Source organism: Macrosteles quadrilineatus, unplaced genomic scaffold (genome assembly GCF_028750875.1).
Source record: "Macrosteles quadrilineatus isolate MER2022 unplaced genomic scaffold, UCM_ALF_1.0 Scaffold_1__1_contigs__length_201487025, whole genome shotgun sequence".
NCBI lineage: Eukaryota > Metazoa > Arthropoda > Insecta > Hemiptera > Cicadellidae > Macrosteles > Macrosteles quadrilineatus.
The window spans coordinates 83,690,516-83,708,741 of NW_026542594.1; the positions used below are offsets into that span (position 1 = coordinate 83,690,516).

Consider the following 18,226-nt stretch of genomic DNA (forward strand, 5'->3'; position numbering starts at 1 on the left):
TCCATATTCTCTATTTCATGTTACTAATTGTATTTTGTCTATATTGTATTTAACTGTGCATTAACTCTCTGAAAAGTGATAGCTTCTATTCAACTTCTTGTGCGGCTTCCGCGAACGCGTGTGAATATTACCTACAATAACATTTTCTTGAGCTCATATAAACTAACCCGTCGTTTCGACATCAAGAAGTGTTTAGATTGGACATTGCAGCCCTTCTCTTCCCATCACACGTCTGGACATTGTACCTCCATCGCCTTCCTCAACAGCTCATCCAGCTCATGGCGTGGGTATCGGCCATGTTGTGTTGTCCTCAACCATTAGTGGCTTCCCATCTCCACAACTAATGGTTATCAATTATCAATCATTGAGATGGGGACGCCACCTAAGTGTGTATTTTAACCCAAATATGAGTGAAGGATGAGTGTAGAATGGTGTGTGATAACCTGGGTAGCTTTGTTACTGACTAAGATCAGCTGTTTCATTAGTCAGGATCATTTATTCAAAGCCCAATGATCAGGAACAGCTGGGTCCAGTTTCAAACCATCAAAAAGCTACTGACTTTTCTCAGGATCGAACCGGCAACCTTTTGATTACTAGACGAGCACTATAGCCACTCAGCTACCCAGCCGGTTAGTGAATACATATCATAAAACCAGTTAAAATAATGCCTTTTCCAATAATTCATCGTATCTCATTTGCTATGACACCAAGTGCTCCAATTATCCATAAATATTTCACAATTTAATGAATTTTTGTTACAGTCCACTCACAAATTTCGAAGCGTTTTTAAAATACCATTTTACCACAAAACAACTACATTTCTTGAGAACACATTTATTTGCTTTTGTTTGAAATTTGTAGTGCAAAATAGTGAAATTTTCCATGTTTTGGTTTTTGGGCCATAACTGTCTAAAACAAAATGGTAATTGAAATGCTTTTACATTTCCATGTAAGGAAATAATTTCCAAACATTTTTTGTATCTTGAATTTCACATAAAGAAATTTTGGTTCATGCACCAAAGTTTTACTTTCAAAATAAAAAAAAATTCTTTAATTTTTTTTTACTAATATCAACACATACTGTTCTAAATATTGATTCTGTTGCCATTTTTAAATTCTTCATTTCATTACGAACTTACCAAGTATACAGTTCAATAGGTTTGCTCTGTTGGTTTAGTTTATATGATTTTTTGGAAATATGACTGCAAAATCGCCAATGCTACTACAGAGTTCGTTCATTGCCAGTTAGAGGGTTAAAAAAATGTTTACTTTCAATGTCAATTTTTACGTTATTAAATTTTTGTTGGCAGTTGTAAGTGCAGTAAACACGTTTGTAGGTATATATAAATTATTTACAACATTTTAAGGAATCATCGAAGCCGTTTTCAAGACCTTGCAAGCAAACATTGCTCATACAAGAGTATAGGATACAGTACAACTAAATCTCTGTTATTTTTAAATTCCCTTTCAATATTAATAATTAGAGTAAAAAGTTGGTCTAGTAAAGAGGAAAATGAAATTATACATTTATTATAGAAATAATTTATTAAATGAGATTAAAAATTAGTATAAAATCACAGATAAGCTAACAGTTATGCATAGATGTTCCAATTGGCGCCATCTTCAGGTTGAAGACCGTTGGTGACCAGGAGGATCACGTCCACCACCCACCAGATGCCGACACCTACATAGACATGAGTTAATCTGGCCTTCACAAGTTTACTCTCCAATTATTCCTATTTCAATAAAATTTTGTTCTAGAGGTTTACAAATCTATTATTTTCTATATATACAATACGCTAAGCTCCTCCCTAATTTTTAAACCGATTTTGATGATTTGTCAGAAAAATTGCCCTGATCTGTAGTTTTGCAAAGTGGTTTCCGTTTGATGAAATTTTTATTAGTTTGGGCCACGAATACTAGAAAAGAGGGGGCTATAAATTGCTTCTGTTTTGTTTATGTTTGATTGACAGTTTTAATAAAGCAGCTGTTTAGATAATTTGTTTACATTTTAGCTCAAAGAAAAAGCAGACACATTATTTTATTATGCGAGTGTTCTTCTGGTGAAAACAATCCTTATTTAAAAATATTGGTCAAAATCTAAAATCAAAATATACTTTATTTCCAAAAATATTGAACAGAATAAAATATAAACATAAACTTCCAGTGAAACAGACACCTTTCTTGCTATTGCATGGATAAAATAATTAAATACGAGATACATGTAAACTTAATAATAATAACAAAGGATGGAAGGTTTCAGAGAAAGCTATGTTAAATATAATACATTTAGGAAATAAGCCTACATGGGCTGGAAGCCTGTGCGTAGGCTCAGTCGCTATCAGTGACTTACGTATTTGTTGGAAAACAATAAATTCATAAATATTCAGAAAATTTAAAAAAACAAATAATTTAATATAATTATAAAGTACCGGCAACTATTCTGAGGCTAAATTAGTGAAATGAGCAGTTTGAGGAATGAGGCAAGGTGGAGGGCACAGACATAAATATAGTTAAGAATGTTCGATGTTGGGAATTCAGTAATGATTACGAGGGAATAAAGTAGGATCAAGTCTGCCTGTAGGCCTACTCTGCTTTGATTAGGAGTTCTGATTCATCTACACCCCACTCTATCAGACAGCCAGTGATGCATTTTTGAAAATAGTAATCGATGGAGAATGAAACAAATGATAAGAATTACAGCGGGAGATAACATTATGATATAAAACTTCAGAAATGTAAGAGGAATTGGTTAATGAGTAAGACTCGGATAAATGGGAGGTAGTTATTCCGACATTCTGTGCATATCGGGTATTATAAGAATGTGATGTTTGGTTAAAAATAGAATCAAAGTTCTTGAAAACATTAATTGAAAGAAATTTAAATTTAATAAATAACTGTGATTTAATCTAATTTAAATTTAATCTAAAACCGTGGGAAAAGCTCCGCCCCATACGATAATGCAAAATGAAAGTAACGACTGGACATAGGCGTAATATGCTAGCTTCATTTCCTGCGTTGTTAATATGTCACGCAGTTTCCTAAATGCAAAGATATATTTACGTAATTTAGAGGTTAAAAAATGTATGTGGTCAGACCACTTCATACGATTGTCAAAAACCACACCTAAATATTTATAGGAACTTACTTTCTCAATTTGCTCACAAGAGCAAAGGCTATTTAAAAAGTTGCCACAAGAGTGAATTGAAATATTTTCCAAGTTATAGTCAGTAATATTTCTTAATGAAATTGGTAAGAATTTGGTTTTTGAAACATTTAAGGATAGAACATTTTGGTCAAACCATTTCTGTATTAAAAGAAGATCATGATAAGCATCATCACGGACGTTTTCCCAACTTGTCCCGTTTTCAAGAATGACGGTATCATCAGCAAATAAAAACAGTTTGCCTTTAATTGAAAGTTTTGTGATATTATTTATATAAATTAAGAACAGGACAGGCCCAAGAGTGCTTCCTTGAACTACCCCATAGTTTATGGGTTTTACGTCACTGGAAATTCCGTTAATCACCACACTTTGCTTTCTGTCGGATAAATAGCTTTGAAACCACTGATGAGCGGTGCCACGAATGCCAATGTTTTCTAGTTTAACGAATAGCTTTGCTCGATCAACAGAATCAAATGCCTTTTTTAAGTCTAGGAATACTAGCATGATCCGTCTATTGTGAGAGATATTATCATTTATGTTTTTACTTACTTCGAATAGAGCGTCAGATATATTTTTTTCTTTTACAAAACCGTACTGTTCTTTGCTTAAAATTTCGTTTGTTTCAAGGTACTTAACAAGCTGATCATATAGTTCACGCAGATTGTGAGACAACCGCTTGACGGATTTTGATGATTCTTTTTTTGATTTGAAGGTAATTTTGTGTAAAAGGTCGTGACAGAGCCAAATTAAAAAAAAACTTTTTAAAAGAAATAGAATAAAAAAAATTTAAAATGTATTTAAGATTTGTTAGCAAACCAACTACAGCTGAAAAACCCAACAGCTGTTATATTAGTAATTTGTACATGTAAATATGTAGTGTTTATGAATAACGTATCTTGACCTGAACTTTATGAATTTCATAATGTATAGTTTTTTAAAAGTGCTGGAAATCACTTCTACTCAGTTAGATTTATAATTAGGTAACGACACAGAAAACATACTACTATAACCCAGAATGCCAACCGCACAGTAAAAAGCGTTGAGTACTTTGAGAGAGCTTTGCCTGTCAGTTCATAGGCAGCGCCACCAGCGTTGCTATGCACTCAGCATAGTAGTATGGTAGTATGTTTTCTGTGGTACGATTAGATAATAATATATTCGTTGGTTTTACACCGTTAGATTTTTGGTCAGGTAGAAGTATCTCAAATACAGGTTATTTATTTTACGTTATCAGTAAATTGCGTGCGGCCGTGAGAGGTCAGCACCCCTGTTGACAAACAATGCAGGGAGTGGAGAAAGAGAAAGTCAAAGTCTAGTTGCTTTGGTATGCAGTGGGCCCGTGGAAGGGCAGTGACGGCCAATAACAACACCCCAAGCACCGAGGGGTGGGAAGGGGGAATGTTTGTTTGGTGATTGATATGTAATCTCAAGTGTCATAACATTGTCTTCAGTTGATGTTCATTATATGACAGTAAGTTTTAAGTAATTTGTTTCTGTTATAGTAATGTAAAATGTGACAATGTTTGATTAAAACACAATAAGTTATCAAGATGTGTGTGTCATTATTTCAATACATACGAAATCCATTTAAACACCTTCCCGACAAACATCTAACTTCTACAAAAACTAAACTAACTTTATTTTCTATCAGCTATCAACTAACTAATAACTTCTATCAGTTACTTTTTAAACTAACAAACTAATAACTTCTTTCAGTTACTTTTTACGGGACTAACTAATAACTTCTAACTAGTTAGAATTGTTGACTAACTTTCCAAACTATGCCACCCATGCTCCTCAGGACTTTGTTGTACCAGTTTATCCAAATAAAAAGAGGAGGTATACTCTGACTAAACACAAAAAGACTTTAGATAAAGAAGAATATAAAAAATCTCAAAATGATAAGTTTAATGTCACCTATCAGTCTGCAGTCACTAATCATATACCCAATGTCACATGCCATAATCTAGACAAATTGCAAAACAAATGCCCATACTGTTCCGCCGTATATTTCGATTGTGAAAAAAAATTCTAATGGAGTGTTTAGTTTGTGCTGTGGCAAAAAAACTTTAGATCTAATATACGACAATACAACAATGCTTTGTGTTTTGTGTCTTTCGGGCCCATATGTTGCATTGCCTCCTAGAAGTGGACCATATTGTTTCAAAATTCTGTGTACTGTCCACCATTCAATTTCTCCTATTTACGCTAACGTCAAAAGGAACTAACGCTTGAAATTGTTATTAATTTTTAGTAATTAATGATGATAGAAATAGAAGAAATACCATATATTTTATTAACTTAAAAAAAAAATTAAAAAATTAAAAATAAATTCCAAACTAGATAAATGGCTTTCTTTAACACGTTCGCTACTGCAATAGTACAAAATTTTTCATTCACATATGCGACAGCCGGTTTCCACCCATAGACTGCCGTCGCATATAAGCGACTGCTAGTCACATTAAAATAGACTGCCGTCGCATATTTGCGTCGGGGTTCTAATGTTATTAAAATGCTTATATCTTTGTTACGGTCTATTTGAAGGCACTGAATTCCCTGCAGTGGTCTACATGGATGTCTGACGCACAACTGCGTCGCTTGGTCTGTGGATATGATGATCGGTGACGTCATATGATAGTCAGAAAAACTGGTCATTACTTTTCTGCATCACTGTATGTATGTATGCAGAATGTATGCTGCATTATCCTATGTAGCTTTTATATTTGTTCAGTTATAAACTGTTCTTGAATAATCAGTTTATTTTTACTTACTTTCACCTCAAAACACAAACAAAAATTAACTGTCGCATATTTGCCACGTTTGGTCTATTTCAAGAAAACTATGATAATTTTCACTATTGTCTTCGCTGTAGACCGGGCGTCGCAAATATGCGACATTACAAAAGGTTATAAAAAATACAAAAAAACAAGAATAAATTATTTACAAACACGATTGCAGCGTATTACAATGTGAATGATCACTGTTTTACAGGTTTTCGTCCATGGTCTGTGTGTACTGGTAACCAAGTGACAGCCGGTCTATGTTTAAGATTCAAATGTATACCTCGGTCTGTGGCAATGACCCCGGAGTCGCATATATGCGACGCTCAGTAGCGAACGTGTTAAACAATGATCATAATCTAATTAGTAATTTCAATGTCAATTTGTAATTGCATGTAATGTATAATCACCATCACCACCATCACCTCCAACAACAACAACACCGGAAGTGAAGTGTGTTCAGAGCAGAGTAAAAGTGTTAGTGTTGGTGCTACTGCAGATCATAATACAGGGTGATTCAAAATGAATGACCCAGTTTTAACGCTTTATAACTTTTATACTATTAAACTTACCGCTATAAAATACACATCAAACGAAAAAGCAACTCAAAGAGTTTATGCCTTCCAAAGACAGATCATTCAACAAAATCGATGCAGCAGAACTGTAGATTTTATTGTACAAAGTTAAAAAGTAATCTCCAACTTTTTTTATCACTAGAAATTTGGAGGTTACTTGACGTTTTTGCAAATAACTTTTAAATGGTGAGGAAATCGACCAAAGTGGAAGGTATTATTCCGAAAGAGAATAAAATTTCCTACAATCTACTATTATGCATTTTTTTTTTAATGCTCAAGAAAGGTACCAAAAGTTGCCACAAAATAAAAAAAAATGAAATCCCCGTCTTGAATGTAGACAATAAACATAGCAAACATTAATTTTCACACTTTTTTTATTTTAAGCCAAGTTTAGGCTACATTTATTGAGTATTTTCAAGAAATGCATAATAGTAGATTGTTGGAAATTTTATTCTCTTTCGGAATATTACCTTCCACTTCGGTCGAATTCCTCACCATTTAAAAGTAATTTGCAAAAACGTCAAGTAACCTCGAAATTTGTAGTGGTAAAAAAGTTGGAGATTACTTGTTAACTTTGTACAATTAAATCTACAGTTCTGCTGGATCGATTTTGTTAAATGATCTGTCTTTGGAAAGCATAAACTCTTTGAGTTTCTTTTTCGTTTGATGTGTATTTTATAGCGGTAAGTTTAATAGTATAAAAGTTATAAAGCGTTAAAACTGGGTCATTCATTTTGAATCACCCTGTATTACATGTAATACACAAATGATGGAAGTTGCTATAGTTCAGCCGCTTAGAAAACGACCTGCGCGCTACTGCTAAACCAATGCTGGAGGAGGTTGCTTTCTAAGCGGCCGAATTATAGTCCTAATTCTAATAGTTTTTTATAGATAGCCAACCCTTAGTGTGTGCAGAAATGTTAGACAAAATTGATGGTCAAGCATATGTTTTAAGTAATCTCAGTAATTGTAATCTTGATAATTATTGTATAGCATGTGGTGGGTCTCATTATGATATTGGTAAAAAGTGTGTAAAATGGGAATCTTGTAAATATATTAGTAAAAATAATGTAATGCTCATGCACTTAAACATACAGGGGGGGGGGGGGTTTCTCAATAAATATCATGAATTATATACGTTTTTAGAGGGTTCAAATGTAGATATACTTTGTATTAATGAACATTGTTTATTGGAAGATAACATAAATGTACTGTCATGCCTTAAAAACTATAGGATAGGGGCTTATTTTTGTAGGAAAAATGTATCGAGAGGTGGTTCTTGCATACTAGTCAATCAAAACTATAATTTTAAGGAACTAGGTGATCTGTGTCTTTACAATGAGGAAGGGACCTTTGAGGCCTGTGGCATTGAAATTCCCCATATAAATACAATTGTAATTTCCATTTACAGAACTCCTTATGAAGCAAATTTTAAATCTTTTATTAGTAAGTTGGAACGTCTTTTGAATAAATTTAAAAAGTATCTGAAGTCTCACCACATCTATATTGCAGGGGATTATAATGTGGATATTTTGCCTACAACTAACTCATTAAATAACAAAAGCATGTTTTTAAACTTAATAAGTATGTAAGGTTTTAATGTAAATTTTTGCTCTCCCACCCGAATAACCGAAAACTCGAGCACCTGCATAGATAACATTATGACAAATGACCTTTCTTTATTTCATCCAGAAATTTGGAGGTCTAAACTCAATCTTGAATTAGGTTTCTCTGATCACAGGGCTCTTTTTATTGAACTTACAAATAATTATTCTTCATCTGACATAAAACCCTGCTCAAAGAAAAGGTTGTTTACTAAAAATAACATCTCACAATTTTTTTAAGTTATCTCTCAAACAAATTGGGATATTTCAAATAAATAGGATGCACAGACTAATTTTAATAATTTCTTTAATCAGTTTATAATGCATTTCAATCATTGCTTTCCACTAAAATTTTTTTCAAACAAGCAACGTAAAAACAATAATAATAAAACCTGGGTGACGGAAGGTATAAGGGTATCAAGCAGAACTAAAAGGCAACTGAGCAAACTTGCAAAAACCAGTAAAGATAAGAATTTTCTAGCTTACTATAAGAATTACAGGAAAATTTTTAAGACTGTATGTGATAAAGCTAGGAAGATGTATAATTGTGAAGTAATATCAACTGCTGATAATAAAAGTCAAGCTGTGTGGAATGTTGTTAAGTCTGAGCTCGGATCTTCTGGTAATAAATCCTTGGATTTTCCTGACATTCAAGTTGGAAAGAAGCGCCTGAATGATGGTCAGACTATTTCAGATTATTTCAATAACAAATATTTAAATGTTTTGGGAGACAATAGATGCGGGCCATATGTTGATACTGCAGAAGAATTTGTCAATAATTTTAAAAATAATCAGAACAATTACTTTAATTTCCACCCTGTAAGCATTTCAGAAGTAAAGAAAACTATCAAAAACAAAAAAAAAATAAAAAATCTGTTGGAAGGGATGAAATTCCTATGGTTATTATCAAAAGGGTAGCTACTTTCATTGCACGTCCTATTTGCATAATTATAAATAAATTAAATGTTTTTATGAAGGCATATTTCCTAATCAAATGAAGCCTCTTTTCAAAAAGGGATTAGTGGAAAACCCTGATAACTACCGCCACAGACAAGTACCGCTCAATATCAATACTACCCAACATCTCTAAAATCTTTGAAAAAATTGTATACAATCAAATTTATTCTTTTTTTGATGCTAGCAAACTATTTGCTGACCAACAGTTTGGTTTTAGATCTGGAATGAGCACAATATCTGCTATCTCTGATTTCATAAATCAGGTTTCGGAGGGTTTGGATGGGTCGCAGAGTACAGCGGCTGTATTCTGTGACCTTTCCAAGGCCTTTGATTCTGTAGATTATGATATTCTGTTACAAAACTTAGATACTACTCATTGTCTTGGATACAATCTTACTTAAGCCATTGACTATTGTATGGTCAATGCTTAAGCAATAGGTATCAAAGAACAATTATAAAGAAAAATGGTAAAACATTTTCCTCAACATGGGGTAAAAATAAATATGGTGTCCCTCAGGGGTCAATTCTAGGACCTTTATTATTTTTGATATTTGTAAATGATTTGCCCAAAAACGTTTCTTCTAATCTCATTCAATATGCTGATGACACTAGAGCAATAGTTAAGGCTAACAATTCTAATAATTTGAAAGTAGAGCTAGATCGTTAACTTCTACAGCTATCCAACTGGTTTAATGTGAATGGATTGAAACTTAATAGTTCAAAAACACAAATTTTAAAATTTCAGCCCGCTCAAAATAAAAATGTTTATACATTTGATTTGATTTTTAATGGTGATATTTTATCCTTTGTAAAAAGTACAAAATTTCTTGGTTTACATATTGATGAAAACTTGTCATGGAAACCGCACATTGATATATGCTTACAAAAAAATTAAACACTGCTTGTTTCCAAATTTATGTGTTGCGAAATATAATAGATACCAAAACTAAAATTATGGTATATTATGCCATGTTTTTCTCTCATTTGCAATATGGTATTGTAATAGGAGGGTCAAATATTGTAAAGAGGAAGTGTTTGGCAATGTTGTGTGAGTAGGCTGGTAGTGTTGTTAAACAATAACTTGTTGTGCTGACCTACTGAAAGCTGTTGCTTTAAGTAGGCCAGTGCACTTGATCAGGGGGTCAGTTTTGTGTGGAGTGGTTTGTGTGGTGCACCAGAGGACGGGGTCCTGCTGGGGGAGCTGGAGCCCAAGGCCCAGTTCCAGTCTACTCTACCTTTTTGATTGTTAGTTTAGCTTTGTGTTCTTTGTGTTGTTTTGAGTAATTAATAAAGTTGGCCAAGTTGGGTTTTGTAAGCGGCCTTGTAACTGTCGTATTCCTCTTGGAATACGTACTGTTACTTTGGGTGACGTAGCTCAGGAATGAAACTCAGCACTCGCTTACAAAACCCAACTTTATTAATTACTCAAAACAACACAAAGAACATAAAGCTAAACTAACAATCAAAAAGGTAGAGTAGACTGGAACTGTAATAATTTAGTTAGAAACTGAAACCCCAATTTTGAAAACCCTTAACATTTTCTTACCTGGACCCAAGGCCGAGGGCCTTGGGCTCCAGCTCCCCCAGCAGGACCCCGTCCTCTGGTGCACCACACAAACCACTCCACACAAAACTGACCCCCTGATCAAGTGCACTGGCCTACTTAAAGCAACAGCTTTCAGTAGGTCAGCACAACAAGTTATTGTTTAACAACACTACCAGCCTACTCACACAACATTGCCAAACACTTCCTCTTTACAATATTTGACCCTCCTATTACAGTATTGAGCTGTGGGGTTCCACTTCCCACGCAATTAAAATATTTAAAATCCAAAAACGTTTTTAAAAAATTCTATCTTTTAAATCTAAAAGAACATCATGTAAACCACTATTTAAAAAATATGAAGTCTTGACAATGCCTTCACTGTTTATTTTCAAAACTAAAGTAAATTTAAAAAGTAATTTTCACAAATATGTAAGTAAGCACTAAGCAGTTTGTTCATCACTACCCCACACGTTTCAAAGATAACCTGCAGTATCCAAGGCATCGGCTTTGTCTGTACGAAAAGTCACCCTACTATATGAGTTTGAGGCTTTACAATAGTCTACTTTTAAATAAAGAAAGAAAATATTATTGATTAATAGTTGTTAAACTTTATTATTAACTATGTTTACAGAAACATGTTTTAAGATAAAACAATCATACACATGATTTAATTAATTATAAACCATGTGATTGGAAATAGACATTGAGCAAGTTAGTTTCTTTCAATATGCCCTCAAACTAACACGCTCCAACAGGGTTTTCAATCTGGACACTGGTAGGCCTTTCGTCAGGAAATCGGCTAGTTGGTCATTCCCAGACACGTGACGTACATCAAATGTACCTGCAAGAAATTACTCACGTACATACTGGTATCACATGAATGTGTTTTGACCGCTTATGAAACTCTCCAGCATTTCTAGGTAGTCGAGCAGCTCCAGCGTTGTCTAAAAAAAGAAAAGCCTTGATTTCTTGACCATATATCTCACCCAACATAGTTTTCAACCACACAATTTGCTTAGAAGCCTCACTCGCAGCAACAAACTCTGCTTCTGTGGTTGACAATGTAACACAATGTTGCTTCACTGAAGACCAACTTACAATGCCATTAGCAAACATATACAAATATCCTGTGCGTGACTTTCTTGACTTGTCATTTGCAAAGTCAGCATCACTGTAGCAACGGAGAATTGGTTCACTTTTGGAATAAGTCAGTGAATAATCCAATGTCCCCTTCAAATACCAAAATATTCCCTTGACCTCACTCCATGCTTGCACAGTAGGATTGTTCAGCTTTTGTGCTACCATATTCACTGCACAACTTATGTCTGGTCTCGTATTTGTTATGTACATCAGACTGCCCACAGCTTCTCGGAAAGGAACTCCTTTACTCAAAGGCTTGTTTTTCTCTACTGCATCTTCATGCTTCGTGCATAAAGGCGTACCAACTGGATTGCATTCTGACATCCTGTACCTTTCAAGTACACTCTTGATGTAAGACTTCTGATTCAAAGAAATCCTGCCCTCTGCTCTATGAATCTCCATTCCAAGGTAGGTTTAAGGATCGGTAACTTTCAACTTGAAGTCTTGTTCCAATTGTGCAATAAAATCAGACATCTCTTGTTGATTTGAACCAGCAATCAGACCATCATCCACAAATATTACTACATACAATTTTGTACCGTTCTTGTTACGAATAAACAAACATGGATCTGCAGTACTTTGGCTAAAACCCTTCTTAAGCATACTTTGCATTCAACACTTACTCCAACACCTTGGACTTTGTTTCAGACCATACAAACTGTGTTTCAGTTTCCAAACTCTTCCACTTTTGTCATCATAACCTTCAGGTTGCCAAGTATAGATATCCTCATCTAACTTAGAATACAAAAATGCAGTTTTTACAAACTGTTTTAAGTAGCCTAAAGATCTTCTTGAACAGCTACATTCAAAAGACATCGAATGGTATCGCTTCGGGCTACAGGACTGAATGTCTCATTATAATCCTCTCCATACTTTTGAGCATATCCTTTTGCTACCAACCTTGCCTTGAAGCGTTCTCGATTTTGTTTTCGTGTTAGAACCCACTTTAGACCTATAATTCTCTTATTACTGGGACGTGGAACTAACTCAAACACTTCATTTTCATTTATTGATGCCATTTCATCATTCATTGCAGCTTGCCAGTGCCACCAATAAGGACTGTTAACTGCTTCATCGTAGGAGGGACCTGCTTCAGCAAGTAAAACATAGTCTTGAAGGTATGATGGTGTATGTCGCTGACGTTGAGGTCGACTGTCATCATCATTTATGGCTCTTTTCTACATAATTTTCAACTGACATTACATCATTTTCAGCAGACACTACATCATTTTCAGCAGACACTACATCATTTTCAGCACACACTGCATCATTTTCAATCCCCACATTTCCATTGTCACTGATTTTTCGTGGAAATTGAATGCACATTTCAACTTCATTGCCTTGAACTCCCTCATTCCATTGAGATGACTCACCAGCATTTTCATCTTCTTTGTTTCCTTCGATCCGTCGAGGAGACATGAATGAATCATTTTCCATAACTTCCTTGGAAATTTCCTTGAAAATAACGTCTTTGCTTGCCACAATCTTTGGCGCAACATAGACTCTATAGCCATCTTGTTCGTCACAATATCCAACTAATATGCCAGAAACCGATTTAGCAGACCATTTCTTCCTCTTCGGTTTTGGTACATGGACATAGCACTCAGCACCAAAAGGGCGAAAATGTTCAATGGGCGCAGGACCCTTTTGAAACCACAACTCGTAAGGAGTTTTACCATCAACAGACGGTCCAGTGCGGTTGATAACATGACAAGCAGTGTTCATGGCCTCAGCCCAAAAACTCCAGGGTAATTTCTTAGCATAAAACATGCTACGTGCTGCTTCTACTAAGGTTCACATTTCTCTTTCAACGGACCCCATTTGTTCAGGCGTGTAAGGCATGCTCGTTCTCATAGTGATACCACGATCAGAGAGTAGTTTCTTCACTTTGGCATTACAGAATTCCGTTCCACCATCACTCATGAACGATTTAACAACATGACCTGCTGTCTGACATTCATTGAGAAATGTTTGTAGACAATCACAAACTTCACTTTTTTCCTTCAAAAAGAAAACTCGTCGAAATTTAGTGTATTAGTCCTTCAACACTAGACAATAACGACTACCACTAAGAGAAATATTTTCCATTGGTCCACATAAGTCACCACTTATAATCTCACCTGGACTTTCAGGTTTCACTGTTCTTGTGTGATAAGTTTCTCTATGATGTCCTTTTTCACAGATATACCCCGATTTCTAAGAAACTTATACACATGAGCCTTGTTTTGATGAGCAAAACACTTATGCCATTCTTGTAGAGTTTTATTTTTACTACTCACAAGCTGTACAGAAGACTTACTCTGTAAAACTGACATTTCAAGTTCAAATAAGCCATTGACATTGAGTCCAAATAAATTTGGTTTATTGTCCTTTATAAAAACACACTTATTTTTATTAGCTTTGAACGTATAGTCCTTTTCAACGAACCTGGAGACCGAAAGAAGATTTCTGCCTAGTTTTGGAATATACCATACTCCTTGCAATATCCGGACAATTTTACTCTTACCAATATTTACAAGAAATCGAATGTGACCTTCTCCTTCAGCATAGATAGCTTCTCCATTAGCTACTGTAACTGAAACAGGCTTAGAATAACCGTGGTAGGTATCAAAATATTCCCTCTTGAAACACATGTGTTGTGAAGCACCAGAGTCAGCTATAAATGTACCATCACGATGTCCATCAGCTACAAAGCATAAAAATTGACTAGATTTCTTCTTGTTCTCATTAGAAGAAACCCCACCTCTTTTGTAAGTTTCTTGCTTCCTTGAATTCTGATTCTTAGGACACTTGCTAGCGTAATGCGGCCCTTTACAAATAAAACACTTAACCTTGGAACTGCTGGCATAGTTTTTACCTGCCTTTACTTCCTTAACACAATTTGATGATGGTTTCTTATTTATTTGTAATGCATGCCCTCCACTTGTTGAATTTTTAGAAGAACCTTGACTCAATAAGTCTGATCCTTTCAATCAAAAGTTCTATACTTCTATCAGCTACAGGAATGCTTTCCCACACGTTTTTAAATTCAAAGAATTCACTCGGCAATGTACTCATAATTCTGGACATTAGTACAATATCAGGCAATACATTGGCATTATGCTTTTGCAACTCCTCATTTATTTCCCTGAACATTAATTGCAAACGAGATATGTATTGAACTAATTCCTCATCCTCAGTTACTTTAGCAGAAAAAAAAGTTCCAACGTCCTATCCAACCTTTGACTTGAGGACTGTTCATACACACTTAAAAATGTTTGCCAAATTTCTTTTGCTGAGTCACAAGTTGCTGTCAATTCGACATGAGTATCATCTACATCACTTACCATCAGGACCTGGGCTAGAGAATCATCTTTCTCATATGCTCTTACTGCCTCATTGTGTGCCTGTTCTTTTCTTGATTTTTCCTCAGGGGGCTCAGACCAGTCACATCGTCTACAGTGATTCTAGGCAAATTTCTTTGGCCCTTTGCAATGTCTAGGACCCCATGATGCTTCAACATCAATTCCATTTGCCTCTTCCACCTACGCCAGGACTGAGACCCACAAAAAAGAATAAGAAAGAAAGAATAAGAGCTTTGATATTTGTACTTTCACATCCATTTTAAATTAATTTTCATAGTTTACACAAAATAAAACGTACCTGGGCACCATGACCTTTTAAATAAAGAAAGAAAATATTATTGATTAATAGGTGTTAAACTTTATTATTAACTATGTTTACAGAAACATGTTTCAAGATAAAACAATCATACACATGATTTAATTAATTATAAACCATGTGATTGGAAATAGACATTGAGCAAGTTAGTTTCTTTCAATATCTACCAAATAGATTAAAAAATACTAGTGTACCTGTTGCTCGAAATCGAGCATTTGTCAAGTACCGGTACCCTTATTATACAGAAGTTATTTTAAAACTACAGTAATAACAGTCATAATTTTCGATGAGTTTAAAAGACCCGACTAAATGCTTATGTAACTAATTGAAATACTCACGCTATTTAACAGCGCTTTGAAATAATAAATAACGCTTCTTGTAAAAATATTTTAGCATTTTTTGGACCCGGCCTTTATTTTTTAGTGTTTTCTACAAATGTTTCCCGACTTAAAGCTGTTACCAGAAAAAAATTCTTGCATGTATTTATTTTATCTGACTTTAGGTCTAGGTTTACTTTACCACTGTGACAACATGATGTGTGTGTATATTCTTCAAGTATTTTTTATTACTTCCAAAATAAGTTGCTTAGCATAACTGGCAAAAATGATTAATGTCCCCAAGTGATTGTGTACCTGGATTCCTTACTGTGAGACCAGGCCTCTCTTCTACTCTTCTCATAAGTATACGATTTCCTATTAATTGTCTCCTCCTCCTGTTTTCAATATTTCTCCTTTAAATTCAATAAATTTCCTGTTCTTCCAACAAAACCGATTAACCGTTTCGATTTGTTTATAACCTCCTAAATATTACAAACATCAATATTTACTACCAAAAAGCTGGTGAGTTTATTTTTATATACAGCTGTTTTTGTTTTTAAATTGGTTTTCAATGTAATTCTTATGGGGAAAATGCGACCTTTTGAGAGCGTTTCGTGCCCTTAAGGGTAAGAGATTTTAAACTCTAAAACCTTTATGCAGAACTACGAATTGAGACGAATCATTTGACACCTCAAACGTTAAAATCGGTCCAGAAATAACGGAGGAGTTTTGTTCACAAAAAACAGCCCTCACGTATTAATATAAGAGATTAGCTGCATTACTAAATTCAAAAATGACCTTAAACTGTATTTAATGGAAAAAACCTTCTATTCTGTATCTGAATTTCTGGATGACAATAATATTGGTGCACACTTTGAGCAATAACTCAGTTTATGGTTAATTTTACTTTAATACTATTTTAATTTATGGAATGTTTTCTTTGTTTTATATTATGCATATTTGACAATGTCACCTGTTCCTCTAGCTGCGTTAGAAACATGGAATGTATTCTTGTGTATGTGACAATAAAGTAATATTTGTTTATTTATTTATAATTTGGTATTCTCAATTGCTATCCTTGTTTCCAAATCCTATAAACATGTACACGCGCAATAATTCGATTTCGGATGAAGTGCTTTAAGGTCTCAACCTGCCCCTGTTAGATAAGATAAAACATGTACACTGGCTAAGAAAAATAAGTCAACTTATTTTTTTATATAGTTTACAAGACTATAATTGCTAACACACGCTAAAGTAACACTAAAACTGAACTATAACTAGAGGGATTCTCAATATACTGTATGTCTCATTTTATTTATAATTTTACAAAAAGTGAACATAGCAAAAAACATAAGTGAAAAGTTTAATTATAATTCCTTTGTTTATTTATTAATTTATTTTTACGGCAAACACCATTTTTACAATCGTTTACATTGTGATACATGTGACAAGATGCTTATTACATGGTGATAAATGTTGTAAAATCAAACTACAGTCATGCAAGTTTGTTGGCATTTCAGACGCATTTGTAAGCTTTAAAAAATAAACAATAACATTACCTCCCAGTGTGAGCAGCTTCCCTACGGCTGTACCAGTCTGGCCTAGACAAAACCTGCAGCAAAACAAGCATACATCAATACAATGCGGGGAAAACCGGAATTTTACACCCTGTCCATATAACTAGCATTAAGACATCTGAAGATGTACGGGCCGGATTTTTACCCCCAGATTTTTACCCCCCGGAATTTTACCCCCTAGCCCATTTTAGAAATTGAATGATTGATTTTCTTATTTCTGTTTTTAATTAATTGTAAACATTTCATTATTTAGTAGCCTATCTTTATTTATTTATTTTGTAATCTCTACTAAGTGAACAGAATTCGCTGTATTATTTTGATCATATTAACCAACAGTTGGCTTTAAAGATCGAATCCTGATACTCGAATTTCAAAATTAAAATTAAAAACCTGTTCGATCAGTTAATGTTACAAATAAATTAAGATAGGCTACTTAATAATAAAATTTTACTATTAAATTAAAACTGAATGAAGATAATTAATAATCATTCTCACTAATTTATATATCTGGCCAGGGGGTAAAATTCCGGGGGTAAAAATCCAGGGGGTAAAAATCCGGGGGGTAAAATTCCGGGGGTAAATATCCGGGCCGTACATTCTAGGTTTTTATAATTTGATGTGTTCTGATTAAATTCACAACCGTGAAAATATATGTTTAATTCCGCGTTTAATCCATCGAGCTGATGTCGCAAAACTCAATAGTTTGCGGCCGGAATTTTACCCCCTGGTTTGTGACGTCACGTTTGCCCAGGGGGTAAAATTCCAGGGGGATAAAAATCCGCTACCCCGACAAAACTTACAAGTGTTAGTAACTGTGACGAAAGCTGTTTTAGCTTGAGAGGAGTAAGGTTTACTATCTCGAAGAGGTTTAGGCCTATAACTATTAGATTGAGTCTTTTGCACT

At 34.4% G+C, this 18,226-nt stretch overlaps 1 protein-coding gene across 2 annotated transcripts in view; it reads right to left on the minus strand.

Annotated features, from left to right (window-relative positions):
* Nucleotides 1-1,526: 1,526 nt before the first annotated feature.
* Nucleotides 1,527-18,226, minus strand: part of LOC128983694 (TM2 domain-containing protein CG11103) — an 80,954-nt gene continuing 64,254 nt past the window's right edge. Inside the window, exons 5-6 of one of the 2 annotated variants that reach the window (XM_054403095.1) lie at nucleotides 17,305-17,357; nucleotides 1,527-1,684 (exon numbers count right to left, since the gene is read on the minus strand). In XM_054403095.1, the coding sequence (XP_054259070.1) occupies nucleotides 1,593-1,684; nucleotides 17,305-17,357 (145 nt within the window). In that variant the 3' untranslated portion in view covers nucleotides 1,527-1,592. Of the gene's footprint in view, nucleotides 1,685-11,122; nucleotides 11,470-17,304; nucleotides 17,358-18,226 lie in introns of those variants that run through there. The other variant, XM_054403094.1, reaches the window with a different exon arrangement.